Source organism: Mercenaria mercenaria, chromosome 17, assembly GCF_021730395.1.
Source record: "Mercenaria mercenaria strain notata chromosome 17, MADL_Memer_1, whole genome shotgun sequence".
Classification (NCBI taxonomy): Eukaryota; Metazoa; Mollusca; class Bivalvia; order Venerida; family Veneridae; genus Mercenaria; species Mercenaria mercenaria.
In genome coordinates, this window is record NC_069377.1 from 43,610,716 (window position 1) to 43,637,107 (window position 26,392).

Genomic DNA, 26,392 nt, shown 5'->3' on the forward strand with positions numbered 1-26,392 from the left:
CTTTTTTTTTTTTTACAAAATTATGCCCCTTTTTCGACTTTTATATTCATTCAATTGACGAGGCTGTTGAATAGTCGAACGTTGTTGTCCTCCGAAAGCTCTTGTTTTCTTTTACTGTTCACATTATCGCCGTAAATATACAAACGTGGGCAAGGAATCCTTATCATATGTAATATGCAAGTTGTCAATAGTCTAATACGGAATCCCTATGTAGACATATATTAATGCAAGTTAATATCCATTTTAGGCTTTAATCAATGTTAATTGGGACTTTCTAGATTTTTTTTCAATTGCAATCAATGTCATCATTATGGTCTAAAAGTTTAAATATGCATTTTACGTAGTATATTATTTCGTAATAACATTTGACCCACATACCTTATTCAATTACACAAGAGCTATTTCAGTACAATTTTTCACTGCTGGAAGATTTTATGCTTTTCATGTATTGACTATTTCTGGTTAATTATTGTTAACGTAAAACGGCTTTTTATTAACGGCTTTTATTAAAGACAGTAAAAACAAGAAAAAAATATTCATTCGCACTTCACTCGCTCCTGTTTTTAGCTCACCAGAGCACAAAGTGCTCAAGGTGAGCTATTGTGACCCGTCATTGTCCGGCGTCCGTCGGCGTGCGTCGTCCGTCGTCAGTTGTCCGTCGTCCGTCAACATTTGCCTTGTGAACACTCTAGACGCCACAATTGTGACACAATCTATGAAACTTGGTCAGAATGTTAGTCTTGATGATCTCTAGGTCAAGATCGAAACTGGGTCATGTTGGGTCAAAGACTAGGTCACTAGCCCAGATCACAGGAAAAGCTTGTGAACACTCTAGAGGCCTCAGTTATGACCCAATCTTTATGAAACTTGGTCAGAATGTTTGTCTTGATGACCTCTAGGTCAAGTTCGAAACTGGGTCATGTTGGTTCAAAAACTAGGTCACTAGGCCAGATCTCAGGAAAAGCTTGTGAACAATCTAGAGGCCACAGTTATGACCTAATCTTTATGAAACTTGGTCAGAATGTTTGTCTTGATGATCTCTAGGTCAAAACTGGGTCATGTTGGGTCAAAAACTAGGTCACTAGGCCAGATCACAGGAAAAGCTTGTGAACACTCTAGAGGCAACAGTTATGACCCAGTCTTTATGAAACTTGGTCAGAATGTTTATCTTGATGATGTCTAAGCCAGTTTTGAAACTAGGTCATGTTGGGTTAAAAACTAGGTCACTAGGCCAGATCAAAGGAAAAGCTTGTGAACATTCTATAGACCACAGGTATGATCCAATCTTTATGAAAATTTGTCAAAATGTTTGTCTTGATGATCTCTAGGTCAAGTTCGAAACTGGGTCATGTGAGGTCAAAAACTAGGTCACTAGGCCAGATCACAGGGAAAGCTTGTGAACATTTTGGAGGCCATAGTTGTGAGTCAATATTTATGAAACTTTGTCAGAATGTTTGTTTTGATGATGTCTAGGCCTTGTTGGAAACTGGGTTATGTGGGGTCAAAAACTAGGTCAGTAGTCAAGATCAAAGGAAAAGCTTGTGAACACTCGAGAGGCCACAGTTTTGACTCAATCTTTATGAAACTTGGTCAGAATGTTTTTCTTGATGAACTCTGGGTCAGGTTTGAATCTGGGTGATATGGGGTCAAAAACTAGGTTACATGGTCAGATCAAAGGAAAAGCTTATGAACACTCTAGAGGCATTAGTTATGACTCAATCTTTATGAAACTGAATCAGAATGTTTGTCTTGATGATTTCTAGGTCAAGTTTGAAACTGGGTCATGTAGGGTCAAAAACTAGGTCACTAGGCCAGATCAAAGGAAAACCTTGTTAACACTCTAGAGACCACAATTTAAGTTTGAAACTCATGCAAATTAGTCAGAATGTTTGTCTTGATGAACTATAGTTCAAGTTTGAATCTGTGTCATATGGGGTCAAAAACTTGGTCACCCGGTCAAATCAAAGGAAAATGTTGTGAACACTCTAGAGGCCACAGTTGTGACCCAATCTTTATGAAATTTGGTCAGAATGTTTGCCATGATGATCTCCAAGTCAGATTTGAAACTGGGTCATATGGGGTCAAAAACTAGGTCAGTAGGCCAGATCAACTCTGGTGAGCGATATAGGGCCATCATGGCCCTCTTGTTTTTTTAATAAAATCGTTCGCCGTCTCATTTTCTTCATAAAAATCAGATGAACAACTTTTAAGCTTTGATGTGTCTTTAGAACATTTGTAATCACTGACATTGTTCAACTGTGATATATGTTTTTATCTACAGCTTGCAGATTGACAGCGAAACTATGGTCGATCCCTCATACAATGTGACATCTTCATTGAATACAACATCTACTAACGTTGGTGAGCCGGTAGCTTGGACCATTACTTTTCCAGGTGCCTGTTTTCTATGCATCTCTTTGTTACTGAAACACAAATTATTTACTTCATATACACCACCAAAACAGAAGATTAATATCTGTCGGGTTTTTGTTGGTTCCAGAGTTATGGCCCCTTAAAGGGCCAAAATTTGCTAATTTTGGCTTGTGAACACAATAGAGACAACATTTTGCAGTCAACTCTAATCAAACTTGCAAACAATTGTATTGGCATAATATCTCGGTAACTTTAGAAAACTGGCCAGATCCCATCATGGGTGTCAGAGTTATGGCCCCTTAAAGGACCAAAATTTGCCATTTTTGGCTTGTGAACATGATAGAGACCACATTTTGCAATTTACTTTAATAAAACTTGTACACAGCTTGTATTGGCATAATATCTTGGTTCCTTTCGAAAACTGGCCAGATCCCATCATGGGTTCAAGAGTTATGGCCCCTTAAAGGGCCAGAATTTGCTATTTTTGGCTTGTGAACACGATAGAGACAACATTTTGCGTCAACTTTAATCAAACTTGCACACAACTTGTATTGACATAATATCTCTGTTCCTTTCGAAAACTGGCCAGATCCCATCATGGGTTTCAGAGTTATGTCCCTTTAAATGGCCAAAATCTGTTATTTTTTTGCTTGTGAACACGATAGAGACAACATTTTGTAATCAACTTTGATCAAACTTGCTCACAACTTGTATTGACATAATATCTCAGTTCCTTTCGAAAACTGGCCAGATCCAATCATGGGTTCCAGAGTTATGGCCCCTTAAAGGTTCAAAATTTGCTGTTTTGGCTTTTGCAGCCTTAAAGAGACTTCATTTATGGTTTGATTTGATACAAACTTCCAAAATACCTTCAACAACAATAAATCTTGGATTCCATGATGAATTTTTCAGATCCAGTCATAGGTTCTGGAGTTATTTTATATCTGATTACCTCTCCTGATTTTAACCAAAATGGATTTATATCAGTATGTACTTACACAACTCATTTGAAATTTCATTATTGCCATTAGTTGGAGTCAGACAATCTGGGTAGATAACTATGGACTAATTTTATTTCAAATTTCCTCCCTTTATTTCAAATTAAAATGGGTATATCTCCGTAACTAATGAAGATACTGATCTGAAATTTCATTTATGCCATCAGATGGACTTGGACAATCAGTTAAGATACATATTGACTGAATTTATGACAAATTACCTCCCTTTGTTTTTTATGTAAATGAATGTACCTAGTAGCTTCTAATGAGATTGGTTTGAAACGTTATTTATGTCTTCAATGGTAAGAATTTTCTACTTTTACTTACTTTTCTAATATATTGTTGTTAACGCTTGTACTCTGTATCTTCTACATGCATATACCAATGCATGAATACCTCCCCTGATTTTAATCAAAATGGATTTATCTCAGTAAGTATTTATAGGACTCATTTGAAATTTCATTATTGTCATTAGTTGGACTAAGACAATCAGGGTAGATAACTATGGACTGATTTTATGTCAAATTACCTCCCTTCGTTTCAAATTAAAATGGGTGTATCTCAGTAACCAATGAAGATACTGATTTGAAATGTCATTTATGCCATCAGATGGACTTGGACAATCAGGGTAGATAACTTTTTACTGAATTTATGACAAATTACCTCCCTTTATTTTATGTGAATGAATTTACCTCAGCAGCATGTAATGAGATTGGTTTTAAATGTTATTTAAGTCTTCCAGGGTAAGGAATAGTCAAGCAAGTACAAAAATGCAGCATTTGAGCCTAGGACCCTCAAACTTGGTATGGAGAATGGCCCAGACTAGTATGTGACCCATAGGTCAAAAGGGACTGTTACAAGAAAATATTTATCCTGATGCTATTTAATGTATATGCCTATGTGGTCTATGCCAAAACTTTATCTTATCATTAAGAGCAATGGTACTCAGGTGAGCAATATAGGGCCATCATGGCTCTCTTGTTACAAAAAGAAATCATATATGTTTCACGCAGCTGATATGCTTTTCTTTGTGTGTGTGTGTGTGTGTGTGTGTGTGAGTGTGTGTGCGTTTTTTTTTTATTCAAGTACGAGACTTTTCCAAGAAATGATTGACTTAAATTTTAGAAATAAAAAAGAAAAGAATCCATGCAAGAAATTCAACACTTTTCTATAAAATACACTAAAACGTTTAACGCTCAGTATTTACTGAACTTCATTAATTAAGAAATAAAGTATAGAAAACCGTGATTTAATGTTATTAATATACGGAAAGAGGTTATACGTCCGCGGAAGAATTTCACGAGGGCGTAGCCCGAGTGAATTATTCTGGCGACGTATAACCGAGTTTGAGTGAATCAGTTTAGGTAAAACACGATCTTGCTATACATTATTTCGATTCTAATATGCCCTTAATCTAAAACAGTAGATAAAATATAATAGCGCTCTTTCTTCTCCGCAACAAAAACATCGACGTCATCGCACGTTAACGTGACGTCATTTTAGCATAAGCGTGTTTTAACAGAAACAAATCAAATGAAACATATGCAGACTTAATTTGATATAGAGAATAATAGGTTAGTGCCGTAGATGAGAAAGTTTATCTGGCGAGGTGGAGGAGGTTATCGGGTGAGCCGAAGGCGAACCTGATAACGTCCGGAGCCGAGCTAGATAAACTTTCTCCATCTTAGGCATTAACCTATTATTCTATTTATCTTGTCATTACTTCATTTTTCGATATTTGGCAATTCATTTTACAAAAATAAGTGTGCGACAACCGCTTTAATGACGTCATATTCGTAATGACGTCACTTAAATAATGACGTGATTACCGGCAAAATCGCAGTATCTTCTTCGTTTTTGAATAAAAACTCATTATTTGACCACTCATTTTCTTAGTTCGGACATTTTCAACACAATGATGATGGTTTCGTTGCAAAATTTCTTGTGACAACAATATCGATCATAAGGTCACATGATCAACTGACCGTATATCACTGGTCACATGATCAACTGACGGTATATCAAGAAAGATATACGGCACCCTGATATCGGGTCGAAAATACTGCAAGTGACAGGATAAATTCTAATATGCTTGTCTCTGTTAAAACACGCTTACGCTAGAATGACGTCACGTTAACTAACGTTCGGTGACGTCGAAGTTTTATTTGCGACCAAGAAAGAGCGCTACTATATCTTATCTAGTGTTTTAGATTAAAGGCATATTAGAATTGAAATAATTTATAGCAAAACCGTGTTTTACACTATTTATACACTCGCGCGGTAATACGTCGTACAAATAATTTCACTCGGGCTGCGCCCTCGTGAACTTATTACGTCCGACGTATAACCGCCCACCGTGCATAAATAGTGTTAAAGCACTCTTTTGCTATAAACTATTTCTTAATTCCATTTTCTGTCTGGAATCCGTGTCCGAATGGTTCAGGCCATTGCCTTAATTTCATTTGCCCCTCGCCGATATGGGTATTGATTTCCGCGTTGGATGTATAATTATTCACGTGAGGAAGTCATGGAAGGGTGGATGGTTCTATCTAGATGTCTCAACGAAAAAAAAAGATTTGCCGTATATTTTCAGTCGGTGGAGGTAACGTGTTGATAGAAACAAATTTAGTTCTCAGCTCGACTATTTGAAGAATATTCCGAGCTATTCTACTCACCCTGGCGTCGGCGTCGGCGTCTCACCTTGGTTTAAGTTTTGCATGCAAGTATGTAAAGCTGTTATTTAAAGGCAAAGACATATAGCTTTGAAACTTTTTTTTACCTCGACTATTCGAAGAATTTGGTTTCTGTGTGTAAGCTGTTATCTAAGTAACCCCTTGTGGGAATGGATTTAAACTCCACACACTTATTCACTGTGAGGAACGGACTTGCAGTGCCCATGTTCCATAACTCTAGTCTGCTTTATTACTAAATTATGGCCCTTCTTCGACTAAGCACTTTTTGGTTTAGTTTTTTCATGTAAGCTGGTATCTCTGCACCCACTAATGGGAATGGATTGAAACTTCACACTGTGATGATCTGACCTGCAGTGCATGGGTTGCATAACTCTACTTCGCGTTTTTGCAAATTTATGCCCCTTTTTATACGCCCGTCTCTGAAAGAGCGGGGCATATTATGTGAACACCCGTGGCGAGCGGGCGGCGGTCGGCGTCCAAAAGCATTTCCGCTCTCTAAGTTAAACAGTTTTCATCCGATCTTCACCAAACTTGCTGATAATGCTTGTGGGCATAATATCACGGCCAAGTTCGATAACCAGCCAAATCGCTTTAGGCACTCTTGGATTATGGCCCTTTAATTACTCAAAAAACCGAATTTAGCCTTGTCCGCTCTCTAAGTGGAACAGTTTACATCCGATCTTCACCAAACTTGCTGATAATGTCGGTGGGCATAACATCTCGGCCAAGTGTGATAACCAGCTAAATCGACCCAGGCACTCTTGGATTATGACACTTGAATTACTCAAAAAACTTCGAATTTAGCCTTGTCCGCTCTCTAAGTCAAACAGTTTTCATTTGATCTTCACCAAACTTGCTGGCAATGTTTGTGGGCATAATATCCCGGCCAAGTTCGATAACCACCCAAATCTCCCCAGGCACTCCTGGATTATGGCCCTTGAATTACTCGAAATCTGCGAATTTAGCCTTGTCCGCCCTCTAAGTCGAACAGTTTTCATCCGATATTCACCAAGCTTGGTGACAATGTTTGTGGGCATAATATCTCGGCCAAGTTCGATAACCACTCAAATCGCCCCAGGCACTCCTGGATTATTGGCCCTTGAATTACTCGAAATCTGCGAAATTAGTCTTGTCTGTTCAAACAGTTTTGATCCGATTGTTAATTTCATCCCACATGGAGCCTCACAAATACCTTGATTCCTTCTTACTCTTTTTTTGGTTTAACAAGGCATACAACATCAACATTATTACCTTTATGATACGTAACTGAATATTTAGACGGGCGTATTTTGTGACAGTCTGGCACTCTTGTTTCGACTTAGCAATTTTTGGTTTAGTAATGTAAGCTGATATCTCAGTAACCTCTAATGGGAATGGATTGAAACTTCATGTACTTGTTTGCTATGATGATCTGACATGCATTGTACAGAATCCATAACTCTATTTTGCATTTTAACAAAATTATGCCCCTTTTTCGACTTACATTTATTCAATAGACAGCTCTTGTTCTTTTTCTATGTCAATTACCAACCACTCTGGGTCAAGTACCATTCTTTCTGGCCAAAAAAATGCCCCTTTTTGGACTTAACAAATCATGGTAAAAGTTTTATGCAAGGTACTATCTCCAAAGCTAATGTACTTAGAAAATCCTGGTTCAAGTTTTACATGCAAATTACTATCTCCAAAACTAACACAGATATTGATTTGAAACTTCACATGTTTCTTTGGGGTTCCGAAACTAGGTGATGGCATCGAGTTCCATAACTCTGATATTTATTTGGGCCAAATTTTGCCCCCTTTTGAATTTGGATGCAAAACCAGGAGTTTCTATCTCAAAACTAATGCAAATGTTGAATTTAAACTTCACATGTTTCTTCGGGTTTATAAAACTAGGTCATAGCATCAAGTCCCATGTTTGCAAAAATTTTGTCCCCTTTTGAACTTTGAATGCTTCTGGTTAAAGTTTTACATGCAAGTTACTATCTCAAAAACTAATGCAGATTCTGGATCATATGAACGACCATGTGAGAGCTAATGTAAGATGCGTCATAATTTAATGTACCGGATTTCTTACATGTCAAGATTAAGGTTACGTTTTGAACGTGTATAATATACGGCGTTTACACGTTCATCAATTAGAAAACAAGTGTATACAATAGTTCATTTAACGGAACTTATTGACTCGGCACGTTGCGTATTTTCCGTATGGAATTTCGGTATTTTACAACGCAGGAATTTGCCGGAAGATTACTAGTAGAGAGTTCTAATTCATTAAAGATAGACAGATTTTGAGAACGTGTACTGGTATACATAGGATTACCAAAAGTATTATCTACCTTGTATTACCGATAAATTTTCTATTTGTTTTTAAATTTTAACTTCTATTTTCCAATTATTGCATGAACAGTTGACTACATTCTTGAAGTGACCAGCTGTACAGCGGAGCCAGATACAACGGACAATACAAATCTACTAGTTCAGCTGATCTCAGAGGGCGGGTGAGTTTTTTCATAAAGATACATTTCATCCGCATGAGTGCCTTTTTCCGAATTAGGATAACCAAGGAAATGCCGAAAGTACAAGCAGTCATGTACAAAATTATGTACTAGTCACCATGCTATCTTCAGAAACTAAATGCTCTGTTACTTAAGGCCATAATTCGTGAAATAATGCTGGAAAGTCACCATACGTTCTAAAGCGTGTCGATGTAGCTTAAAACATTGTAAAAATCCAACCAAACTGTTGAAATGATGAAGAGGCCTTGCTTCTATTTGATTTGTTTGAATAATTTGCATAAATTGCTGACACACACGGTACTGTAGCATTAGCATTTTACAGATGTATGGTTGATAGTGAACTGATCAGCAATTTTGAAGACAATTTAGATGGAACAGCTGTCGCAACGTTGATGTCATTCAAGTTCTTTAATTACGACAGCATCTTGTTGAAATGTGACGTCATAATTTGTCCTGGTGCGTCAAACGCGTGTAATGTAAGTATTTTAGTCTGCTTATGAGACCCTTGACACGTGCATGAAATCATGCATATAAAGTCTACAACTTTCAGACTAAAATGGAAGCATTAAACTTTCATTTTTATAATAATTTTAACATATATCAGTCACTATGTCATATACAGGGATATTTTATCTTCGGTCATTTGTTTTTAACATAACTTCGTTCCGGTAGATATTATAAATATTTTCTATAAGATATGATAGGGGCAACAAACAGCAATCATTCCGAAGAATATTCTTCCGGCCAATAATCTATAGCGGTCAGATTTTCTATACATATATAAGAGGGGCATGTACATATTTTACTTAATATTAGAAAATACTAATAAAAATCCTTAGTTGCAAAAAGTTTATCCATTTTCAACATTTGATTCATCAAATGCTATTATTTCGATAGATTTTATCTGATTCGCAACTGAAGTAATTTCACTGCATGCATATGTATTCCGTAGGCTTACCCCAAGCAAGAGCTGTAGGTTATAGTAACAGAATAAAATGCTTGTAACTAGAGGGGCGCTTTCTTGTAGTTAAGGTGTCAGCCGCTTGGGTTCGAGCACCCCCACCCCCACATCCTCGCATATAAGACACCAGTACTGTATTGTCCAAGAAGTGTATATGTGAGCTTAGGAGATAAATAAACTTAGAAATACGGCATGTTTCTTTTTAATGATAATCTCACATTTTTCATGCAGACGACATGTTCACGACAGAAAAGAGATATTCCTGACCGATCATACAGGCAAGCAGACGACAGCTTTTCAACAGTTGTACAGAGTCGTCTACATGTAATAGATCACAAGTCTAGCGGAACAATGCCAGGTAATTTTTTATGGAGTTTTTGTTTTTCTTGAATAACAAATACTGGGAAAAATATTTAATTATTTTTAGCTCATCTGATTTTTTGAAAAAAAATGATGAGTTATTGTCATCACTTGAGCGGTTGTCGGCGTCGGCGTCGGCGTCGGTGTCGGCGTCGGCGTCTGCGTCGGCGTTGCCTGGTTAAGTTTTATGTTTAGGTCAGCTTTTCTCCTAAACTATCAAAGCTATTGCTTTGAAACTTGGAATACTTGTTCACCATCATAAGCTGACCCTGTATAGCAAGAAACATAACTCCATCTTGCTTTTTGCAAGATTTATGGCCCCTTTTGTACTTAGAATATATCAGATTTCCTGGTTAAGTTTTATGTTTAGGTCAACTTTTCTCCCAAACTGTCAAAGCTATTGCTTTGAAACTTGGAATACTTGTTCACCATCATAAGCTGACCCTGTACAGCAAGAAACGTAACTCCATCTTGCTTTTTGCAAGATTTATTGCCCCTTTTGGACTTAGAAAATCAGTTTTCTTGGTTAAGTTTTATGTTTAGGTCAGCTTTTATCCTAAAATATCAAAGCTATTGCTTTAAAACTTGCAACACTTGTTCACCATCATAAGTTGACCCTGTACAGCAAGAAACATAACTCCATCCTGCTTTTTGCAAGATTTATGGCCCCTTTTGGACTTTGAAAATATCAGATTTCTTGGTTAAGTTTTATGTTTAGGTCAACTTTTTCTCTTAAACTATCAAAGCTATTGCTTTGAAACTTGCAACACTTGTTCACCATCATAAGCTGACCCTGTACAGCAAGCAGCGTAACTCCATCCTGATTTTTGCAATAATTATTGCCCCTTTTGGACTTAGAAAATCATTTTCTTGGTTGAGTATTATGTTTAAGTCAACTTTTCTCATAAACTATCAAAGCTATTGCTTTAAAACTTGCAACAGTTTTTCACCATCATAAGTGGACACTGTACATCAAGAAACATAACTCTATCCTGCTTTTTGCAAGAATAATGGCCCTTTTTAGACTTAGAAAATCATGGGTAGGACAATATTTCTATTACACAAAAAAAATCAGATGAGCGTCAGCACCCGCAAGGCGGTGCTCTTGTTAAACTTTAGACTCGCCATTTATATAATTTTGAAACATATACATGTACTAGTAGACTCATTTTCAACTGAGACCAGTTTGAAATGTTTTCTACAATCCTTCGGTTAATTACTGACAAATAGCAAAACAAATAATATTTCTAATAGCTTCACCAGTTGTACAATTTATCTTTTCATATAAAATGTACATACATATGTTTCAGCCCCTCAAACTGTGGCAGTTATGATGTTTCAACTTCTTGCAGTGCTTCTGATAAAGTAAACAACAACAGAATTGTTTTGATCTGCATTTCGTAGTGGCATTCATTAACATTGTTTTCTTTTCCTGGACGGTATGTTCTGTTAAAATAGAATGCATCTGAGCCGTTTAGCTGCATTTTCATCATGTGTAGTTTTTTGCCATTATATTCATATTCTGTGCTGTCGTGTCGAGTTTACAACACATGTATTCTGTTGACATTATTTGCAGTTCTGTATTGTCATGTTGATTTTTCAACACATGTATTCTGTTCGCATTATTTGCAGCTCTTTCCTGTCATGTTGAACTTTTAACCATTACATTCTGTTGAAAATGTATGCATTTACTTCAAGCCTTTCCACTACATGTATATTCTTCAAGTCAGTTATAATCTGTGTTGATACTGTTTGCATTAATGTGGACTTTGATGAACTTTCAACAGTTTAAATGATTCTTTTGCAACACTGTACGTTCCTGTCCTGCCGTCTAGAAAGTTCAACATGTATATTTTATTATGCTCCCCGAAGGGCGAGCATATAGTTGCCGCTTTGTCCGTCCTTCAGTCCGTCCATCACACTTTTGTCCACCACACTTTTGTCCGGAGTATACAATGTAACTTGAAAAATATAGATGGCATTTGGTTGAAACTTCACATAATCATAGAGGCCATTGAGACAAAGTGCAGTGTTAAAGAATCATAACTCTACCTTACCTAGTTTTTGAATTATCTCCCTTTATTATACAAAATAAGGCTTGTCCGGAGCATTACTTGAAAAGTGTTGATGGCATTTCATTGAAACTTCACAAAATGATAGAGGTCATTGACGGAAAGTGCAGTGTTAAAGAACCATAACTCTACTTTATCTAGAATTATCTCCCTTTATTATACAAAATAAGGCTTGTCCGGAGCATTACTTGAAAAGTATTAATGGCATTTCATTGGAACTTCACAAAATGATAGAGGCCATTGACGGGAAAATACGTTTTACCGATTACTTGTTGACAATGTTTAGATTTGTGTGCAGTCTTGTTGGACTGTCAATGTGTATGTTCTGTTTATACTGTATGAACTTTCAGCCCTAGAACTAGCATTGTATATTTAAATATTTAAGAGATATCACTACAAATGTAAAAGCTATGTGTATAAGGGCGTTTAGACGATATTTCTTACGAAAAAGTGACATATCTTTATGTTGGCACACGTACAGAAAGAGCTCACTCGTGTTGAAAGAGGTGGCAGTTGACGTGTAAGAGCTGGTGGCTTTTCAAGTTAGCTCTTTAAGCAACACTGCTAGCACTTATTTGAATGAGAATACTTGAGAACTTAAAATGCTAGCAGTATTTTCCTTAAGATAGTGCAGAAAAAAACAATTTAAGATAGAATCCCCCACCCCCGCCGATAATTATTGTGGACTAAACAGAAGTGCTCGATTTAATTTAATTCCGTTCGCAGAGGTTGAACAGAAATACGTGTAGCTCCTTTTTGAATATTGTCTCTCATTGCTAATAATAACATTTTGTCTATAGTAATTGAACAAATGGTAAAACGGTTTGCCATTACTTTGTCATGAACTTTCAACCGACGCCTGCATTTTTATGCTACCGTGCATTATTTAAAATATAATATATATTATCATGTAACTTTACAGAAAATTTTAATATATAAAAACTATATTGCATGCATATTATCCTGTTTCTTTATAGAAGATGTTAGTATATAGAAGTACGTTAGTATATTGTATGCATATTATCCTGTTGCTTTACAGAATATGTTAATATATAGAAACATGTTAGTATAATTATTGCGTTTTACAGATACTGTTAATATTAAGAAATACGTTAGTATATTGCATGCATACTATCCTGTTGCTTTACAGAAAATGTTAATATATAGGAACATGTTAGTAAATTGCATGCATATTGTCCTGTTGCTTCATACAGAAAATGTTGATATATAGAAACATGTTAGAATATTGCGCTTTACAGAAAATGTTGATCTATAGCAATACGTTAGTATATTGGAGGCATATTATCCTGTTGCTATACAGAAAATGTTAATATATTGAAACCTGTTAGTATATTGCATTCATATTGTCCTGTTACTATACAGAAAGAAAAATATATATATATAGAAAAATGTCAGTATACTGCATGTATATTCTCATGTTGCTTTACAGAAAATGTAAATATATAGAAACATGTTAGTATAGTGCGTTGTCCTGTTGCTAGATCTATACAGAAAATGTTAATTTATAGAAACATGTTAGTATATTGCATGCATCTGGTGCTGTTGTTTTACAGAAAATGTTAATATAAAGAAACATGTTAATATATTACGCTTTATAGAAAATGTTAATGCATAAAAAATGTTGGTATGTTGCATATACTTCATTTAGCAAAACATTAAAGATATTAATATAACTGGCATTCAAGCATTTTTGTTTTATAGCAAAACCACAGGTCGCCCAACACAATATAAATTAAAATTGTGCAGGCTATATACATTTTCATGGACGGGGTTTTGAAATGCAAGCTATATAGCTTCCACGACCTCCAGTTGTGCTGAACTCAACAGTTACACATGTTACAAGTACCGAAATAAAATTAAGACACACACGCATGTGTATTCATATGAAACAGAGTGCAATCCCATGAAAAGCGACATTTGATAAACCGGACTTCATTGTATTTTATTCGGCATACGGAAACATAATTCAAAATGAATAGCAAACATACAAGTACAACATGTAATAACACTTGCAGAATCCCGAGGAATCTTTTCTTGTTTGAAAATTCGGGGATTTAGGTGTTTACCTCAGACAAGTGTTTTTCCTTACACCAAACTTAAGGAGAGGCAGTGTGAGATATAAACGTCTTTTAGTTACTTGCGCAGAACAGGTTTATACTGGTACAGAATCCAGGAACACTGGTTTGGTTAACTGCCCGCCGTTACATAACTGAAATACTGTTGAAAAACGGCGTTAAACCCAAAACAAACAAACAAGCAAATCTACTAGACCGCCTTAACGACTGGTGTTAATGATATGATTATTAATAAAGATAAAAGTAAAGCGATGCATTTTCGTCTTAAGTAACTCGTCAGAACGGACTTTGAGTTTCACTGCGGTGATATTGTTGATAGATATTCTTAACTTGGTCTTGTTTTAAATGAACATTTAAATTATAACATTACCGTTAAAGCTGTAGTCAAAAGTGCAAATCGTTCCTTAGTTTAAAACAGCTGGAGATTTTATATATGGTTTATAAAAAGATTGTACGGTTCTTTAGTGTGGCCAGTTATTTATTATGATGTTTTCTATCTAGGGTATAAAATCGTACTCTTGTGAAAATGCTGTTAAAAAGCAATGCGTTTCTTCCTTGGAGTCGGGAAATACAACTCAAATGTAAATGGTGAAATCTGTTTGCATATCCTCGTTTTGTATTATATATACCCTGAGTGAATAAAGTGTCTGACGGTCGGTCTGTCTGTCTGTCTGTCTGTGTCTGCAACTTCTGGGATCGTATTTTTTTACATGTCCTGATACTAGAATTAATAAACGTATCACACAGTGAGCAAATATATTTACTATATTATAATATAGTACTAGATGTAAAAACTGGTTTCATAGTGTTAGGTCATATTGATTTTGATTAGTCTAGATCAGAATGATTTTTGTAATATTAATATTTCAATACCTAAACATACATTTCTAGCAACAATAGAAGCAAGGTCTATGCGTGTGTATGTTAACGAGTGGAAGTCCAAACTGAATCGGGTAAATAGTACCAGAGAAAGAGGTAGAAATATGTTACGCACTTATTATATCTCCCACCACACAGTGGTGTGGGAGACAATGTCATATTGATTTACTCCTGTCTGTGTGTCTGTCTCTCTGTGTGTATGTCACAAATCTTGTCCGCACTCTAAGTCGAACAGTTCTTATCCGAACTTCACCAAACTTGAACAAATGTGTTTGCCAATAAGTCCTCAGCCAAGTTCGATAACTAGGCAAATCGGTCCAGCATTTCGGCCCAGGTTAAGGTTTCGATGGAGGCCTTGAGAAACAAAAATCAAACAACACCAAATCATAGAAAGAAAGAGTTGTTTGACATGAAAATTGAATAGCATGTAAAACATGTATATTACTTTACGAAACAAGTGTCAGTAAACTGTTATAAACATTGAATTCCGGAAAAGGGCTGCCTAAAGGGGTTCCACTTCCGGACAGTTAAACGCCTTTAAAAACTCATCATTTTCAAAGAACTTTTACACATGTTTGTTTTGATGCATTTGCAATAGCGTGCGAGTGGTGAAATTTCACGTAACAAGATGGAACATAGTTTTCAGCAATTGTTTATCTTTTTTCTTTACAAATGGCATTCATTTTCAAAGGGAGACAACTTTTTCTCAAAGATTACTTAAAATAATCGGAAAAAGTTGTTTCCCTTTGAAAATGAATGCCATTTGCACTTAAAATAATCGGGAACAATTGTCTCCCTTTGAAAATGAATGTCATTTGTAAAGAAATAAAGATAAACAATTGCTGAAAACTGTGTTCCAACTTGTTATGCGAAATTTCACCACTCGCACGCTATTGCAAATGCATCAAAACGAACATGTGTAACTGTTCTTTGAAAATAGTGAGTTTTTAAAGGCGTTTAACTGTCCGGAAGTGGAACCTCTTTAGGCAGCCCTTTTCCGGAATTCAATGTTTATATCAGTATACTGACACTTGTTTCGTAAAGTAATATACATGTTTTACATGCTGTTCAATTTTCATGTCAAACAACTCTTTCTTTCTATGATTTGGTGTTGTTTGATTTTTGTTTCTCAAGGCCTCCATCGAAACCTTAATCCAACACGTAAACAGTGTATAAAGACAGACTTACCATTCAGATGATTAGGCAGTTGTGGGAGACATGGCTTTTTCTCAAAAGCACCTCAAGTTCATTGTTTAACTCTGGATTTGGCATAGAACAGCATTGTAAAATCATACTTCCAAATAGTCATCGTTCAGCCTTTAGTAAATTTCGCTGTGGCACCACTGAGAATGAAAACGGGACGTTATGAAGGTATAGATATTGATAACAGCCCCCTCCCCTCCCGCTTAGCTCAGTAGGAAGAGCGTTGGTCTATGGATCGCGGGGTCGTGAATCCGATCCCCGGGTGGGGCGTATATTCTCCGTGACGATTTAATAAAAGGCATTGTGTCTGAAATCATTCGTCCTCCACCTCTGATTCATGTGTGGATACATGGCAGTTACTTGAGGAGAATAGGTTTGTACTGGTACAGAATCCAGGAACACTGGTTAGGTTAATTGCCCGCCGTTACATGACAGAAATACTGTTGATAAACGGCGTTAAACCCAAAACAAACAAACAAGCAAACGATATTGAAAACAGAAAATGTCATTTTTGTGATTGTATAGAAGACGGAAACCATGTACTTTTGGATGGCCGCATGTACTATAATGTTAAGTTGACTTGTTTAACAAAGTCTGTTTTATAAACCCAATGCTGACATTTTCTTTGAAGTTCTTGCTACGTACACCGAATCCATTTATAATTTTATAATATATTTAATAGTTTTAACGAAGTATTTTTCATTGTGCTATCAAATTGTACAATCAAATATAGTTCGTTAAACATTTCTTTTCAATACACAATGTTGTGTTTCGATAATTAGCGGGTAATTACAAAAGTTATCCATCCATCATATTTGAGTAATGACTCGAGACAGGTCAATTACTCGATTTCCTGATCGTCAGCGATCATTTGTTGTTAGCACCTTTGCTAGACTGATCAGTGTTGATTGTGACATTTTTGATGAAGGCCGATATTGGCATTTGATGTTTATCACTTCGGAATAGTTTCGATTTTGTTCGGTTCTGTACATATATATATAAGTACAGCAAAAGTACGATATATTCATTTTCAAACTAGAAATCCACCATGTCTTACTTGAGAGTATCATACGATAAATGCGGACGCCGGGAAATAATATCCAGTTTCAAGCCGACAAAGACAGCATGCGAAGCAACACCCACACTTACAGAGAAACGCCGCGAGCTGAGAGATACAGAAATAAAGTTCCAGAAAGCTTCTCGTCAGTTGTCGCACCTGAATAAGCTTCTATCTGACATGTAAAGATGGTACCTACCCAAGAAAATCTAAGGGGAACAATTCTGAATTGACCAATAAACTGAAGCCAACATAAAACATTGGTCAAAAGTGAAAGAAAAATCAAATAGGTCCTTTTAACAACAACTGATCAGGCAGACAAAATATGACCTACATTTGTTTAAATCTTATTGTATTCAATATACAATATGCACACTTTTCTCATGGCTTACACTGACAGTTATTTTATAAGTTGTAGTAAGACCCTGATAGAAAGTTTGTAGTGCATGAAAATGAAGTACAGTAATGCATAAATTCCATTAAAGAAATTTTACGACATTAACAAACGTTATTAAGATTTGATCTTTAAGACAAAGTTATTTATTGTTCCCAATGATGATACATTGGCTTACATAAATTTACATACTAAATTTTGAAAACATAAAATGTATATATCCAACAATGAAAAATTACAAAAAAAGTTAAATTGGTATCACGTTTGTGTAAAAACGTAGCCAGACTGGTTATATTTGTCATTTCAACCGATCACTTTGGAATTGTTTCTTATGTTTTAGTCATTTTGAAGAATTTTCTCATACTTATCAGGTGTACTTTGTTGCAAATAATGTAACACAAAAAGTCATTATCATCAAATGAAATCACAACATTTTAAGGTAGTGGTTGTAAGTACAACATTTTAAGGTAACTGATAGGTAATGACTCTGCAATCTATCTTTAGCAATTCAACATTTTCTGGATGGAACTCTCACGATCATTGTTTTCCATGAAAATCGAATAAATGCTGAAAAAACATAATATTATGGAGATTACTTTGATGATTTTCGTTACTGGTCAACTACCCTTAAAAAACTACAAGGTGTTTATTTATTCTTGTAAACAAGGTAAGCGGGTAACTTCAGATATCAACATTAATTTACAACTTAAACTGCTTACACAATCTGAAAAAAAGATTTCGTTAGGGCCTCTCATTTATAATATATCAACTGTTATCACCTGAATTGAGTGCTTTCATGAATGAAAAATATTGATGGCAAAATGGTGTAGGCGTTTGTTTACATTATAAAATCTTTAATATCTTCTTTCAGGTACATTTTTGGTATGGTTTTGGTAAGCTTATAATAAAGAGCATGTCATTCTCTTTCACTCAGATTTTTTCATTAGTTTTAGACTCTTGGCTAGTCTTGGATTTTTACTTTATTAAAAGACAAAAGGAAGTTCAGTATAGGCTCTTTCAAAGTGTTAAAAATAGACTAAACTTACACTATATTCTATTGAATTTATGTAGATGTGGAGACTTTTAATACAGACCATAATTGGGGATGTCCTAAAACCATTGAAAAACGGTCAATACAAGAGTTGTCCATTTTGCTTCAGATATTTTTAGAAAGCCATTTTTTAAATATCAGATATTTCTATTTTTACATGGAGAGGAGGAAAACCAGAAATATGTTTAGTAATTTGGTGCATTTAGCTATCATTTCACTCTGTAAAAAATACGTAAAGATGAAATTGAATCTTTAAGGTACCATCTCTATGACATGAGCTGCAGATACAACAAGGCAAAGGGAGACAACTTTAGAAGTTTTCGCTACAATCTTAAATTGAAGTTATCTGTCTTAGAAGGCGTCCGAAGCATTTACTATAACTACGTCTACGAGAAAGCTGAAGATATCAACATGCTGCGTCGTGACGTCCGTTTCTGGGTGGAAGAAAGCAGCGAGTCTGAATACGAAACCGAGGATGAGGAGTGAAGTTAAAAAGACTTACTTAACAGCCCTTTTCAGAGCTAATCTGGTTCATTACAGAACAAACAAATATCTCGAAAGAAATATTTTCTTCAGAATTGTCTAAGGAACCCGGGAGTGCGACTTTGAGTTACTTTTCATGACAAACACGTTCAGAGGCGCTTTACATAGCGGCTTGCATATACAGATACTTCACATCCGCCATAGAACCAAATGCAATTAACTCGCCGATAATCTCTTCATTCAGATAACATAAAACTTCTTCAAATGAACTATTACGACAACCTACATCCATTACTTATACATGAATTTGGCAGTTTTTTCTCCTTACTCTAAAAGTCTATTCTCTTCGTTATTGTGACAGTAAAAGACAAGGTTAATGAATTATATTTTTGCAGTTCACCTTTTTATTGAAAAACCGAGGCGAAAGAAATTTTCCTTAGGTACTGATTAGGCATGCATCCGGCCCTAGTCACTCCCGACATCTGCATTCTTCTACATGGCCGCCCTCAATATTATTACTTCTTCAATACTTTATTTTTTACTCTCTTTTTTTTCATCACTAATATCAGTTCTAAATTACCAAAAACAATTTAATCACACATTCTTTTTTTTTGTCAAATTATTTTGTAAGGTCGTCACATCTTCAATGATAATGAAGCTGTTAAACTGTCATTCATTCAGTCTGTGAGATAGTGAATAATACAAGTAGTTTGTGCTTCCCATTCTTGGCTTGAATACGTCAACATCCGGGTGGTCTATGATCAAACAAAATAAGATAAATAAAATAAACAAATAGATACAAAGATCACGATCTGTAAATACGTCAAGATTTTTCTAACTCTCAGTCAAAATATCTTAATTAACAGAGCTGCAACTGCATTTTTTATCATTTTTTTGACTCTTTTTTTTTTTTTTTTTTTTTTCAGAGAGACAAAGATCATTCAACATCTTATTCACATATATATTTCTGATTTTCTGATTTTTTACGTTATTTTCACATTAATGTTTTGCCGAATGTATTAACTAGGACGTTTTGAAAGTCGTATACGAGGACTTTTCGGCTTCCAGCTTTATAAAAAAAAATGGTCGGAATCGTTTTTTTGTTGTGACATTTTAAATTAAGGAAAATTCTTATTTCAAATGTCTTTTTCTTGCTATTTCCTGTCAAGGTTGTGACAGTTATGGAAACTTCCCGTAATATTACTATGAAAGTTTCTTGCTTTATTTATGTGTCCCAATTAAACTATACCAAAATTAATATTTATTCAATGTATATTTAATAAACAACAGTTATACAGTTTCAAGGTTGACAGTATACATCACTTGCAGGTAATTTGAACAGTTTAACAGTTCCTCAATATAATTTAGATATGAACAAGGAAAAATGGTTGACAGCCGCTTGCTCCCGGCCACTGACCAACGGTCATATCACATGCAATACACACAATTTTTCAGGAAGTTGGTGACAGAAAATTAAAATCTTTAGGTATATTACATTATTTTATGATAATTTCAATAACAGAAAAACTTTACTACTCATTTAGTTGATACACTTTAATTCATTTTATTGTCTTAACTTTTGTACATGTTAACATTATGTATTTAGGAAAATAACTGCCAATAAAATGCGGATTCTATTTTTAGAGATATAAGACATTCTGCAGTTACAAACCGTTTCTGGCAATAATTGTGGATTTAGTTCAGAATTAGATTTATTCTATAAAATTGAAGTAATGGATATTCGGAATTTGGTACGTGCTGTTAGGTCGTATATTGTGTTAACCTGCTTCGTGTCATTAATATCTTTAAACTTTTACGTCAATGTCTGGGTAGAAGACGCAAACGAGAATTTCGTTTTAGAATTATCCCCGGATCATAGTTCTCACCCTGAATCCAAATATATTCTGTTAGGGTATAAAAACAATTCGAGCATAGGTAATACTTCCAAACCACCTTCAGAAGTGACGCCACGGAACTATCTTGAGGCACCTATGACGTACGGTCACAGTGATAAAACGAAAACGACGTCGCCTCCACCGAAACTGCCGGGGCTGTGGCCGGAGTTAGAGAATTACGAGGATGACCGCATAGAGAAACAACTGAATTATAGACCAGTATCGATAGACACTAGTACAACCTCAATACCTGTGAAGACAATCTTGTTATATAATGGTTATAAAGATTGGGGTGTGAAGGCGGGGAGGCAGACGTTCCTGGAACAGAAGTGTCCCATCAGCCACTGCCAACTTACCGACAACAGACGATACGCCTCGTCGGCAGATGCCGTTCTTTTCCGTCAAAATCCGCGATTCCCGTGGTACCGACGACCACCAGGTCAAGTTTGGATCCTGTATCTTCTAGAAGCTCCATATTTCACACCAAGTTTACGTAGGTTCAATGGTCACTTTAACTGGACAGCATCTTACAGACGCGATTCCGATATAGTGGCACCATACGAAAAATTTGTCAAGTACAATAGAACTGTGCCCCATATTCAACCTAAATTGACTAAAAACTACGCGGCTGGAAAAACCAAAAAAGTTGCATGGTTCGTTTCAAACTGTCGGGCAACCAACACTAGACTCGAGTATGCAGAAGAATTGTCAAAATATATACAAGTTGACATTTTCGGGAAGTGTGGCGACAAAAAGTGTCCGCGCGGACAGAATTCCTGCTCAGAAATGTTAAATAAAGAATACAAATTTTATCTTTCTTTTGAGAACTCCAACTGCAGAGACTATATAACTGAGAAATTCTTCTTCACTGGTTTACAGTAAGTACAATACAAAAGCTAAAATTTTGAGCCGTGCCATGAGAAAACCAACATAGTGGGTTTGATATCAGCATGGATCCAGACCAGCCTGCGCATCCCCGCAGTCTGGTCAGGCTCCATGCTGTTCGCTTTTAAAGCCTATTGGAATTGGAGAAACTGTTCGCGAACAGCATGGATCGTGACCAGACTGCGCGGATGCGCAGGCTGGTCTGGATCCATGCTGGTCGCAAAGCCACTATGTTGGTTTTGTTCTGGCGCGGCTCAAATGATGTTAAGATCAGGTTAACTTTTTGCACCTTGCTTTTTTACTGCGATTCCTTAATGCGGCACGCATCGCCGTATTAAAACTCTTCGCAACATCTGTGAAATATCCAAACTCATATATCGGTATTACTTAAGTTAACATTTTTTTAGGTTATTGTAAAGTTAAAATATTTAAATATGTTTCTTAAAGCGCTATAACGCTGCACACTGCCTTAACACAATTTTACATTTTTGTTTTACAATAACGGACAACAATTTTTAAAAAAAAAAAAAAAAAAAAGACTAATTGTGGGTCGTTTCAGTCAAATAAAACGCTTATATGTTGACGTGTAACTGAAATAGAAAATCATAATTTATTCTGAATTAACAATTTCGGAAATTTAAACATTTAAAAACAAATAGGCAGTACTTCAGTAACTGATTAAAACACTAATAATAATATCTGTAGTAAATTTATGCGCAATAAACACTTCGTTATACTGTGAAACAAAACAATTTCTAAATACGTATTTACCAAAACATTTGTTTTTTGTTAAGTCTGCAAGTGAACAGAAAAAATAGATATGTACATGTCAAACATACGTATATAACCATTCTGATTTAGAAATATAAGAGACTTTTATATTTCTCTCATTTCACATATCTCATAGGTAAAACCATCGTTCATAATAGTGTTATATATTACAAATATATATTACAGATTAAACCTAAGGAGCAGTTGCTAATCTATCAGTAAAACAAAATTAAAATAATTTGGATAAAACACTGAATTTCAAAATAAGCACTACTGCGCATTTAAGAAACTGTTTAGAAAATCAAATATCACCCCGATCAGATCGTAGATGAATTGATTAGCAACAACTTCTTAGAAGCATATAAAATGAATACATAGCTAAAAGAGAGGAAAATGCATTATTTACAAATATATAAAAGACGTCGTCTTAAAATACTGTAGCAGGTTTTTGGCACAATTTCTAATCATCAATGGGGTTGTGAATAGAAATACTAATTGATCTATTTTAGACATAGAAAGAAAGTCATAATTTACACTTACAGCTTTATCAAATAATGACTGTCTTAAATCATCATACAGATAACAATCAAGCATGGCATGACTCTCATCTGCAATATTGTCACAAAAGGGACATTTCCGGTCACGTACTTCCAGACCTTCGTAACGTCCGGTTTCGATACGTAAAGCTGCGACACCACATCGAAATTTACTAAATGCAGCACGATGATACGGTGACATAATAAGTTGGCAATAAGATTCCGTACTAAAATCGTCTTTAAAAAGGCGATAAGTACGCAACTTATTCCTGCCCCGACCAGAAGGACCAGTGACACTTTTCAGAGACTGAAACCAATCTACTTTAAATTTGTCATATAATACATTGACAATTTTATTTAACAAAGTTTGTTTCGGTATTGCAGACTCGATATCAATATATTGCTGTAGACCGTTTGTATTAAACATGTTTGTGACAATAAAATACCAATTTTTACACGATCTACATGCTAAAGACTTAGCCCATAGTGCAACACGTTTATTTATTCTATGATCATGCATGGTTGATAGTCGTGCCCAATACAAAGAAATGGACTTCCATTGCCGGATTTCTGGAGGCACCCATCCCATTTCACCCGAAACTGCAACATTTGGAGTATATCTACCGACTCCCAAAAAGATATGATCTTGTATAGATGCTTAAGCAAATACTTAAGTTCGTTATATCGTGATTGAAAGAAATATCATTTTAAATCAAATCAATGAAAAAAATAGCAAAATTAACTTAATAATAAGTGAAACTGTTACTGTACATGTCTTCTGCTGTGGAACATTGTTTTAATGTTGGAAAGTTCGGTTTATAAAAAATGCATAAACACTCGTCAATAGGGGAAAATATGACTAAGACAAATCTGACGAAAATATTTCTTTCGAGACATTTGTTGGTTCTGTATATTGAACCAGATTAGCTCTGAAAAGGGCTGTTAAGTAAATCTTTTTTACTTCACTCCTCATCCTCGGTTTCGTATTCAGACTCGCTGCTTTCTTCCACCCAGAAACGGACGTCATGACGCAGCATGTTGATATCTTCAGCTTTCTCGTAGACGTAGTTATAGTACATGCTTCTGACGCCTTCTAAGACAGATAACTTCAATTTCAGATTGTAGCGAAAACTTCTAAAGTTGTCTCCCCTTGCCTTGTTGTATCTGCAGCTCATGTCAGATAGACGTTTGTTCAGGTGCGACAACTGACGAGAAGCTTTCTGAAACTTTATTTCTGTATCTCTCAGCTCGCGGCGTTTCTCTGTAAGTGTGGGTGTTGCTTCGCATGCTGTCTTTGTCGGCTTGAAACTGGATATTATTTCCCGGCGTCCGCATTTATCGTATGATACTCTCAAGTAAGACATTGTGGATTTCTTGTTTGAAAATGAATATATAATTCCTGTTGCACTTTTATATAGGTATTTTTTTTTGTCAAAATCCAGACTATTTATAAGTGATAAACATCAAATGCCAATATCGACTTTCATCAAAAATGCCACATCAATACTGATCAGACCAGCAAAGGTGTAAACAACAAATGATTGGTGATGATCTAAAAATTGAGTAATTAACCTGTCTCGATAGCCATTACTCAAATAACAATTACGTGATTTCCCTTGATTATTAAAGATAGTAATTAATTGCGAAAACATAAAGTACACAGAGTCTGTTTTGTCAAGCTTTCGTCCAATTCTATAGTACCCCGGTAACGTTACTAAACGTTACTTTGCTTTTTTATAGGAATATTCTGTTGCAGAGTTTTTATCATAATTGTTTTCTGAATCAAAATTGTGTTTGAAGTTTTCTCATTTTTTTTTTATTTTCAATGAATTTCAGACATGACGTCATTCCAATTGTGATGGGTGCCGCCCCCGAGGACTACCGACGAGTCGCTCCACATTATTCCTTCATACACGTCGATGAGTACACAAGCCCTCGAGAACTTGCAGAATATTTAAATGATTTAGACCAAAATGACGATATTTATAACGAGTACTTTAAATGGAAAGGTACAGGTAGCTTTATCAACACGTATTTCTGGTGTCGCGTGTGCGCCATGTTGCACGACACATCACGTGCACACACAAATTACGGGAATATAGAAGAATGGTGGAGGGGCCGAGATGTATGCATAGGACGCGATAAATGGGGTCAACATACTCGGAGAGTACCCTATATATCGGATTACTATAAAAAATATCATCATTGACGTTTCATAAAAATCACTTGGACAATATCACGTGCAAAAAAGTGTCATACTTTATTGAAAAACAATATTCATGACTGTATATCTATGACACATTAATTCACGACCGTTATTATAAAAGTGTATCATTGAAGCTATGTAGTTTTCTGTCTTAACAAATATTTGTTGTTGTTTTTTTATTATTAAAACCATTTGTTGTAATAAATTTCACCTTGCTTGTTTATTGTTCACCTTTCATCTTGATACGGAGGTCACTTAACGAAACCAGTGTTCCAGGATTACTCACACATTCTCTTTAAGTAACTAACAAATTTCCCCACATGAATCAGAGATGGGGGACAGTTGATCTTAACATTTAGCCTGCTAGCGGCAAGTGATTCTGCCTTTGCCACCAGTGCAGACCAAGATCAGCCTGCACATCCGTGCAGTCTGATCATGGTCTGCACTGTTCGCTTTTCAGTCAGTAAATTTTCCTTGAACACCCCTTCGAATAATAAAAGGTACTGTCCAACTGAATGATAGACCATTCCATTTTAGAAATTTAGAAGATTATAATAAGTTCATTCTTTATTTCCGATAAACAATTAAATCTTGAGACCTCTTTTTCAGTACTTTAGAGTATATGTATTTTAATGATATGAGAACTATATATAGCCAGTTAGTATAAACATGTCATCCCATCAAAAATAAAAACAATATTGAAATGTTACATAAAAGAAAATAATCTGTTTTGAAATTAAACAACATCCTCTGACAATGTTCCCATGAAATTTACTGTTCAGACATTACGCGTATGTAGACATTTGCTCGATGAATAAAACTAAAACAAAGAATTAACGATGAATGTGGTCTAGAACTACTCCCACTCATTATTCAATGTTCTATCAACAGCATGGAAATACATTTTGGACTTACTCACATGTAGCACTGAGATATCTTTTCCTATTTGGTGTAAACTGTCCT

The 26,392-nt window shown here is 35.5% G+C and overlaps 2 protein-coding genes across 2 annotated transcripts in view; both read left to right on the forward strand.

Annotated features, from left to right (window-relative positions):
* The window catches only part of LOC128550063 (uncharacterized), a 48,067-nt gene extending 34,394 nt beyond the window's left edge, over positions 1 to 13,673 (forward strand). The window contains exons 18-22 of the mRNA XM_053528040.1: positions 2,282 to 2,394; positions 8,472 to 8,562; positions 8,903 to 9,056; positions 9,773 to 9,899; positions 11,212 to 13,673. Coding sequence (XP_053384015.1) covers positions 2,282 to 2,394; positions 8,472 to 8,562; positions 8,903 to 9,056; positions 9,773 to 9,899; positions 11,212 to 11,270 — 544 coding nt within the window. The 3' untranslated portion in view covers positions 11,271 to 13,673. The remainder of the gene's footprint in view (positions 1 to 2,281; positions 2,395 to 8,471; positions 8,563 to 8,902; positions 9,057 to 9,772; positions 9,900 to 11,211) is intronic.
* Positions 13,674 to 20,869: 7,196 nt separating this feature from the next.
* On the forward strand, positions 20,870 to 25,524 carry LOC123535763 (glycoprotein 3-alpha-L-fucosyltransferase A-like). The gene is made up of 2 exons (XM_045318513.1): positions 20,870 to 21,909; positions 25,060 to 25,524. Exons 1-2 carry the CDS (start codon positions 20,870 to 20,872, stop codon positions 25,430 to 25,432), a joined length of 1,413 nt encoding a protein of 470 aa, XP_045174448.1. The 3' UTR covers positions 25,433 to 25,524.
* The last annotated feature ends 868 nt before the right edge of the window (positions 25,525 to 26,392 follow it).

Excerpts from the sequence above, each read along its gene's own strand:
- LOC123535763 (XM_045318513.1), top strand. The coding sequence starts at position 20,870 with ATGGATATTCGGAATTTGGTACGTGCTGTTAGGTCGTATATTGTGTTA. Across the intron at positions 21,910-25,059 it reads TTCTTCTTCACTGGTTTACA|ACATGACGTCATTCCAATTG; the intron begins GTAAGTACAATA and ends AATGAATTTCAG.